At 38.7% G+C, this 9,492-nt stretch overlaps 1 protein-coding gene across 2 annotated transcripts in view; it reads right to left on the bottom strand.

Moving 5' to 3' along the window:
• The window catches only part of PLCH1 (phospholipase C eta 1), a 47,073-nt gene that overhangs the window by 24,744 nt on the left and 12,837 nt on the right, over positions 1-9,492 (bottom strand). For both annotated transcript variants that reach the window (XM_019472034.1, XM_019472032.1), the window contains exons 5-8: positions 8,017-8,110; positions 5,123-5,326; positions 3,415-3,535; positions 2,269-2,440 (exon numbers count right to left, since the gene is read on the bottom strand). In XM_019472034.1, coding sequence (XP_019327579.1) covers positions 2,269-2,440; positions 3,415-3,535; positions 5,123-5,326; positions 8,017-8,110 — 591 coding nt within the window. The remainder of the gene's footprint in view (positions 1-2,268; positions 2,441-3,414; positions 3,536-5,122; positions 5,327-8,016; positions 8,111-9,492) is intronic.

Here is a 9,492-nt window from a genome sequence, read left to right as displayed (position 1 = left end):
AAAAAAAAGGTATTTGGCTATTTTTGTAAAAAAAAAAAAAAGGCTCCGACAGATCAATTATCCTTTCTAGAACATTCATCCTGAATTCTCCTGTATGATTGCTTATAGCAAAGCCCACAGAATCACAGAACCTTAGAAATGTTGGCTATGGGACCTCTGAAGGTCTCTGGTCCAATCTGCTACTAAAGGAGGATCATCACCAGCTCTCGATTAGCTTTGCTTTGACGAGTCTTGCAAACTTTCAAGGGTGGAGACTCCCCCAGCCCTCTGGGCAGCATCTTCCCATGCTGCACTACCCACAGCCAAAAAAAGCTTTTCCTGCCATCCAATCTGCACCTCCCAAGCTGTAACTTATGGCCATTGCCTCTTGTTTTACCATCGGTTACTTAATAAATCACCTATTAAACTTCTGTGTTATTACTTCTGTGTCTTCCTCACTGATTGCAGAAATGTTTGCAGTCTACGTGTTTCATCAGTGACAGAGGTAGATAAGAACTGCACTCAGATTTCTGCAGAAATGAAGAGGATTGATTTATAGATTGCATTTTGAAATTACTACTGCTGCCCTGCTAATGAGTGGGTCAAATTCACTTCACGCTGGCACCTTTATACTGGCTTAAATCCATAAGTATTATTAGAATTACTCTTTGTATATATACACTAGCAAGATGAAAATTATGCCATTACTTGAAGTTGTTTGGCTAATGAATCAATACTGTGTTTCAAAGGAAAATGTATAAAACAGAGCAAAATAATAGCAAAAAGATGAGAAACTGGCTTACTTCTCAAAAAGATGCTGATTCCTAACTATGATTTTACCTTTTCCAACAGGGTTGCTTACATTGAGCAGGAGATAGGGTTTTGTGAAAAGATATTGTGATGATTAAAATAGTATTCCTCATTCTGAAAACATTAGCTCAGCTCCACACCGTTCTGTAACTACTCACAGGGTTTCAGCACTGTTAGCTGAAGAATCAAACTAAAGTTACGAACTCAAATGTGCTAGGAAGACCAGCTCAAAAGTACATGTAGGAACAGCACAATACCAAACATCTCTTGCCTTTCGTGCACTGACATAGTATTTCAAGCCAGGTTTGCCGGGTTTTGTTGCATGACTGACATTACATACTATTCTGTTTGACTCCCTAAAACACCAACACTACATGCTTGCATAGTTCCTTAACTAGCAGTTACACAAGAAAACCGATTCAGTGAAATTCAAAATCACAGCTGAGCACTCAAAGGTTTTCTAATTCAGAGTCAGCTTTGTACTATACATTGAAATATGTTCAAACCAACATCAAAGCAAAATTGTGAATCCTTGTAGCCAGCTTGATACAGAGGATAGAGGGCAGAAAAAACAGTATCTCAAGAGCTCACAGCGAAGCAATTGCCTCCATGTGTCAAAGTAAATTAGACAATCTAATAAGCCACAACTCTATTAATCATCCTTTCAAAGGTCTGCCTTGCATTTCTTTCTTATTATATCCATCTTGGTCTTTGAAATTCCTTTCAGAGCAAATCCATTTATACTGAGAGGCTCAAACAATTAATCTTGCATACAACACTAACTACAGTGCTCAAGGGCCTCCTCTCTCGCTGCTCCTTACAGCCACCTCCTAAGTGCTCTTCTTTCATAAACACAGCTGATGAACCATGAAAATAGTTTCATTTCATGAACTACTGCTCATAGCAGGGTGAGGGGGAAATGCAAGAAAATGCAAGAAATTTTCAGACGCTTTTATATTACTCCAAAATACTTTGTTCAAGGAGGGACTGTAGGACAATGTTTAGATACTATAGGGATATGAACCATACAGAACAATATCCACTAATAACAAATGAGACAAATTTCAAAAAACAGGAAAATATCAGGTTCAGGTAACTGTGTCACAGTTCCTTCTATTCATAACGATGCATTTTATATAATTTTTCTGCTCTCCTGACTCGGTGCTAAGATTTAAAAATAAGCACCTCTGACTTTAAGACTCTCAGATAAGATGCTTAAGAAATAGAATTTTCTTTCCACTGCTATTGATATCACCTCCCTGTTGAAACACTTACAGAAGTACTCCGGGACACTCGCCAAATCCAAGGTAAACTCTGTTTCAGTGTCTCTGAAAAAGCTCAGAATTTTAACTCACTTAGTACATCTGTACTATTCCATGTGTACTGCTGAACTAGTTCTCCAAAGCCAAAGAAAATCCACGATAAATATCACATGCTGACTTTTGTTGCAGTTTGAACACGCCGCCAGTAGCAAGTTACCTTCACTAGGATTTTCCCTTTCAAATTTTGAGGACTAGGAAGCTGTCTGGAATCTCCAGCGATTACAGATGACAAGTCGAGTTTGTCACCAAATATCTCCTTCAAGTACTGAGCGATCTTCTTTTGCTGTTGAATACTGCAATGGTTTTCAATAGACAGTATCACTGGAAACCTAGAAAACAAAACACCCAGAAATTGTCATAACTGTGTTTTAAAAGAGAAGACCTGCACAGCTTACCACATAAACTGATTTAAGCAGTTTGCTTTTACATTGTCAGTAGTCTGGAAACAAACACACTTTGGGAGGAAGGACTCTGCACATGAACTCCCAAATCCCTGCTCTGTCAGAATCCCTCAGATAATCCCTGCAGGCGATTCTTCCCTCTCCTTCCAACCCTACTCACTAGCGCACAGGGTGACAAAGTTTGAAACCAATGATCACCGAGCACGAGGCACAGAGAAACTTGCAATAAAGCTCATCAGCAATACAAAGCTTTTTTGTTCCATGTAGATGAGAGAAGTTACACTATTCCTTTGCAAGCCACATATATTTTCCCTTTATTCTCTCTAAACTACTCAAAATTCTATACACCCACTCATGATTTGCAACTATTGTGTATATATATATGGTTTAACTCAATGATTTTCATAATAAACTGTTATATAGTACCATGGCAAACAAAACAGAATCTGAACATTACGCCACATTTCAGTATTTCCTCATACTACGTATGAGACAGCTTTTCAATTTTCCTACTGAAATAAAGTATTTGCCTTAGGTAGAGCCTATTATGCTATTGATTTTTAAGGAGAATTTCCCTATGGATTTGAGTGGGAAGTTCTGTTCCAACAAAGGACCAAAATAATCTTAGACACTCAACAGTCTCAGACTGTTCAAGATATTACGGAGTTTACAATGCATGAAAGGTCTTTCTAACTTAGGTTGAACTTTCTAACTTGGTTGATGGAAAGAGCTCATGCAGTTGAACAATAAATATGACACAGGCAATAAACAGGGGAACAGAATCAACTTTATAATTTCTCAATGTGTTTATAGGAATATACGTACTTCCTGATGTTGATTTTGACATGGGATTAACTATACAAAATAGACAGGTGTAACTTCAAAACTCACTCTACACTTACTCATTTTTGATGAAGGCATATTTATTGATAGTTTCTGCCACATCACGGAGGAGTATTTTAGAAGTAAGAGTATAGCCATGGTGCACTACCGGCTCTCCATCTGGACCATCCCAGCAATCCACTATTAAGATAAAAAAAGCTATGCGTTAAGAGACGCCCATGATCTTATACACTTCTGCTGATCTTGCTTGCCAGCAGAACTCATGTACACCACTCAATCGTGCAAGTGTCAACAAGTTTCATTCAATCTATTATGACCTACCAATTGAGTTAAGACTAACAAGACAGTCTTTTCTTATATCAAATGAGAAATCTGCAACCTAAAACTGGTTTTTCCGCTTATATTAAACTGAGTTTTTTTCCTCCTATATTAAATTTCAAAGGTGTAATAGGTCAAATAATGTTTACAGCTATTTCTTGGGAAAGCAGCTTCTGCTTCTGAAGACAAATTATTTAAAAACAATTTAGTCTTTTTCCACTCCCAATTAAACTTGCAGTTTTATAATTGACTATAATAAGAGTAGCATCAAATCCATCACATGTATAATGGACTAGGACAGTAATACTTTTCCTAATGAATTAATGTACCCTGAATTTACACCAAACTTGTCACTGCTGTTGTCTCTACAGGAAGTTAAAAACTTCACAAAGAGAAAGCTACACAGCTAGTACCTAAGCTGTACAGTATCTACAACAGTTTTCAGGTTAAGCAAAATAACACACTACTGTGTGTTTTAGTGAACTTTCCTACAGAAGGAAAAGTACAGCGATAGACCACCCAATTTTCTCAGGTTCACTTTCTCTAATTCATTTTTAAATTCAGATTAACAAATTGTTCTTCCAGAGATGAGTTTTGTAATATTAGTCTTAAGAAATTAACAGTGAGTTTAAATTTGTCAAAAGACCTTATTCCACCCAAAATCTTGAAAAGAAAAATACTAATGTTTTGTTATTATTTAAATCATGCAGAACTTAAACAAGAATTCAACACGATTTCCAGGCTATCAGACAAACCAGCATCTTGTTTTCTTCCGCTAGCATCCAGCCAATGAAACGGCATCCTACCTCTCTATCGTGGCAAACCAAAACCAAGTTTCTCAGCTCTAAGATGGTGAGAGAAATAGATACACAGCTGTGCTGATAGAAGGCACTATTTGCTCACTTCCTCCTACAGGCACTTTTCATCTTCCCTTTGCATCTGCAGGAGGAACTGTATAGGCAAACACCTGCTTTCCCATTCATCTTATGAAAGAAAAAGGTCTTTGCTGGCTCAGCTCATTCTGAACGATGTGGATTAGGAAGCACTCCTGTGAAGCGGTAACCTCCAGCACAGGGGAACCACAGAGCCGAACAACCAGGGCTGCTCTGCTGGAACTGCAGGGCCCCAAACAGATGCCTGTTTATTGCCTTACTGGGGCTTATGCAACAAAAAAATGCTTCGCATAAACATGAGACAATGGAAAACTTGCACTGAGAAAAGCATAACAATACAGCAGCAGGCAGGAGAAAACAGTGATGTCTATGAAGTTTGTCTGAGAGGGTCATTCCCAATAGAAAAATTCCTGTTTAGACTGCTAGAAAACAGGAGTTTACCACTGAAGTTAATCAGACAGCGAAGCATTAATGCTTTGAGTTTGCCACTGACTTTGCGCTTAAAAGAAATATCCATCGTACTTCCCACAACCAGCAAGTTACACTAAAAATATACCTTCAATACATCGACAACCATCTTGCAGCACTCGTGCATACATCTCCACTCTGGACTGGGACAGCAGTTGGTCTCCTGTCAGGTATGTATTGTGAGATGAAGCAATGAAGTAGTTACAAAGGGGTTGATCCATATCCTGATGCACTTCGCAATGCAGTGGATTAAATATATCACAAGCAGGACTGCGCATGAAGTTGGTGAAACCTTTGAATAAAGAGAAACAGTTTTGCCACGGATGCAGTGTATCTTAACAAGCGAATGATTTGCACTCTAACACTTTCTTCTGTTTATGCTTGTCAGTGCTAACTTGTGTCTCCAAAACCTCTGAATCACATAGCAGGGATTAATCTTCCTGTACCCCATGTTTTCAGCATATTAACTGCTGTCTGTGGCTTGCCTGGTTCTCTGCAAACTGAAGAGGCTGCACAGACTCAGTCCACTACTGGCACACGCATAGGTATTTTTTTTTGAAGCCTATGGAAGTTCTGACACCTTTTCCCCAGACAATTTTCAAACAGCTTTGAACTAGAAAAGGAAATACAATCTAGAAAGACACATTTATGATGGGGGGGGGGATCAACAAGCATTTGCAAAACATGACATTGAGCTAAGCCTCTACAGAAATTAATTAACAACCAATAGTAAAAAAAGAAAGTAGGATTCTAAGAGAAGCATAAAAGTAATGAATAGTAGCTATATGAGAAGACTGAAAAAACCCTACAGATCAATACAGCCACTGCCCAACCTATTTTCAGATCAGATGTTTCATCCAGACCCTCAAAAGGGGCATATGACAAAAACACACATGTAAAATTTCTCTGAAACCCTGGAGAAGCTCCTTACACTAAACCCAGTGCACAGACTAAGACAAGTGTGCTCAAACTGCCTTCTGCAGTTCAGACAAAACCACTCCGCTAATAAGCAGAACAGAATAAGGCGTTACTGGTTTTGTTAGAATTGGTGGAAGAAAATATCCTCCCTCACAATTATTCAGTGAGATAAAAATGATCTCTTCATCTAGATGCTACTGCAGACAGTATGCAGCTAAACCATGAGTCATTACTGTTAGAAAAACTGTCTTCTCCTCCTCCTTCTCAAACTGGTATCCCCTACGCCCTCTTGATTCTTGTTAAAGCAGCAGTATAAAGGAGAAATTGGGTCAAATGCTTAGGCAGCATCAGTCTGCATTTCCTGGGATGCTAAATTGTGCCTTGGAGGGTGAGTGACCCACTTAGAGCAATAAAGCTGGGTAGGTGGAAGGGAGGGAACCTCAGCCTCACGTTCAGCAAGATGTAAAGGATTTGAGATGCGCACCATGTATCCCTCAATGGACCCTTGTGATGGTAACAGGTAAGAGCTATCCTGTTCTGCTCCATCACAAGTGTGACGTCTTGTAAATAAGAGGAAGCAGAGGAAATGCATCAAATACTGGGCAGCAGAAGAGATGTAGGATATGACACCCTCAAGAGTATAGGTTTGGTATTCTGCAGATCTGCCAGGACTTCATGCTGCTGTTGATGCCCCATGGGTCCCAAGCTGAGAAGCAATCTTCAGAAGGTAGCAACAGTGTCAAGAACAAAAGAAAAGAACACACTCCTACGAAAGTTAAAGAAAGATCCTGACAATTTATACAGATCACAGGACAGAAACAGAAGCCAAACTGACATACTGACTTGGAAGCAAATGCTTTTGTCAAGTTTATTGCTGACACTCAGGCTCTGTCCCAGTGCCACTCTTTTGCTGTAAATGAGCACTACTCCCACTGAAGATACCGTGTATACAAGGTAGCAGCCACCCAAAGGGCTGCACTGCAGCACAGAGAGCAGGGGAGCCCATGCTAGCCAATTCACTAATCTGGCCAATTCCACTCTAGTTTACAGTTTTCTCTATGTTGCAAGTTTATGTGAGATGATGGTACTTGGTTTATATCCCTGTAAATCCATAACCCTGTAAATCCAGCAACGAACAGAGAAAGTTTTAAAAATACCTCCTTTGAGAATGAGAAATGCAAAATATTTCCAAAGGATAGTGGAAACAATACCAACCCTGAAAGCAACTAAAACGTAAAAGAAGCAGCAGTAAGATTAAAAGGAACAGAAATGCTTTCAGAAATAATTTTTTTAAATGTCACAGCTTGTTCATTTTGCTTTCCTTATGTCAGTTTAAATACAGTGCAATCACACTGCAAGCTTGTTTAAGATCTGGGAGACCATACCCAGGATTTAAGGACTATGCGGAGGAAGATTTCTCCTCCCCCCCACCCCAAAATCACCACGTAAATTGTTTTACCTCATGAAAGCTATCTTCTGGGCAAATTAACATGCTACAGCATTTAATCTATTTCATTCCAATTCAGATTTTGATTTGATACTAAGTTGGATTCTGAATAAATACACCACTTAAAATTGCTTTAGCAAACAAGGTGAATAAGGTATTAAACCCCAAAGAAAATACAACTATCCATTTTTTATTTCACATAAGCATAAATCAATGGATTGTACAGGAGCAATTCCAGATCTAGAGACAGAACAGAATGAAAACTTTGCTTTTATTACTTCAGTTAGAACAGGCTATAGTATAAAACATTCTATACTACGTATTTTATGTTTGCATTTTACAAATACACAGTTAGCAATAAATTAATGCAAGCCTGAGGCATTCACATTACTGTACGATGGCTATGATGTATCGCTGTACAACACTAGCTGCTAATTCACCCCACCTACTCTCATGTCTCCCATGTCTCACAAAAATGCACCTACACTACTGACTGATCTTCTGTGTAACTTTGTATCACAGTCAGATATTATAAGCTACACCAAAATGCTGTTAAAGCTTTTCTATTCCACTACAGTATATCAAGACAAAACTAATTTTGAAATAAAAAACTTTACCTTCAATCCCAAGAACGTTTTGCTTCTTGTTTTCTTCTGATACTTCAAACTTCTGTATTATGTCAAGACAATATTCTGGCGTCACATTATTCATCTGCACAAAAATGACAGTGTTGGTGTCTTTTTTCTATCATATCACCAGCATGTCAAAATCTACTTTAGGCTTCTGGGTCCAGCTGAAAAACCTTATGATCAAACATTGAGTTCAGTCAAATATGAATAGGACAGTCAGTAACACTACTGTAAAAGGACTTTAAGGTTTTGAATTTAGTTTTGTCAGTGCTGCACAAGCCTCATGGCTCTTACCTTTAAGGAGAAAAATAGGAGTGAGAGGTAGTGATCACTTAAAAGCTGTGTCATTTTAGTTTAAAGATGAAAATTAGCTGTTAAGTACACTTAATAATGGTTGTACTGGGCAATAGTGCTGAAATGAGAACTATGAAGTTATATTCTTTAATATAATCTACTTAAACATGCAAAAAGATTTGGCAGGGTTTGATTTCATTTTCATGCATTTTCCAGTTCTGTGATTTCATTATTTCCAAGAGAGTTCACTGTAATATACAGGCTATGAGATAAATAATTAGATTCTGAAATTAAAAACAGCAGTTCTTCTGAAACAAGTAAGAGTTTTGTCATCAGCCTCAACTAGCCCACAACTGAAGTCCTAACTGACTAGTGGGGCCAGAGTATCACCATACACTTACATTTCCTCTAAAATTAAAGGAAAGAAGTAGCTTCCTTCACTCATCTCATCTTTTCTCACTCCCCTGCCCCCTGTAAGTTGTAGAGAACCAAAATGAGAACTAAGATTGGGTGTATTTCATTTCCTCCACTAATAATATCACAGGATGGCAATGATGACACTAAAACCTTTGGCAGCTTATTTGAACCATTATTCTGTCTCCTGTTTGCACCCTGCATCCTTTGCCAAAGTCAGCTCAAACACCCTGACATGTGGAGCAGTCTGGAAGCAAAGGAACATGCAGTCCCCTCTCTTAGATAGTGTGTCATCTCTGTTAACATGACTGCTTCAGGCAAATGCAGGAGGGAGGTTAGTCATCCTGCAGATTACACAATATTTATTGTTTAAGTCCGAAAATGGTCCCTCTGTGAACTGTTCTCTTACTAATGGACTTCTCTTTCAGATGGCAAAACCAATTCCATTTATCCCACTGTGTCTGTAGCCTTTGATGAATTTGCGCTTTCCATTATTTCCCGTTGTCGTGGTTTAATTTCCGGCAACTAATAAGCACCACGCAGCCGCTCGCTCACTCCCCCCCACCCGGTGGGATGGGGGAGAGAATTGGAAGAGCACAAGTTAGAAAAACTCGTGGGTTGAGATAAAAACAGTTTAATAATTGAAATAAAATGATAATAATAATATGATAATAATAATAATAATACACAAAACAAGTGATGCACAGTACAATTGCTCACCACCCGCCGACCGATGCCCAGCCAGTCCCCGAGCAG

Source organism: Aptenodytes forsteri, unplaced genomic scaffold, assembly GCF_000699145.1.
Source record: "Aptenodytes forsteri isolate BGI_AS27 unplaced genomic scaffold, ASM69914v1 Scaffold299, whole genome shotgun sequence".
NCBI classification, from domain to species: Eukaryota; Metazoa; Chordata; class Aves; order Sphenisciformes; family Spheniscidae; genus Aptenodytes; species Aptenodytes forsteri.
This window is presented reverse-complemented; position numbering and strand designations above follow the sequence as displayed.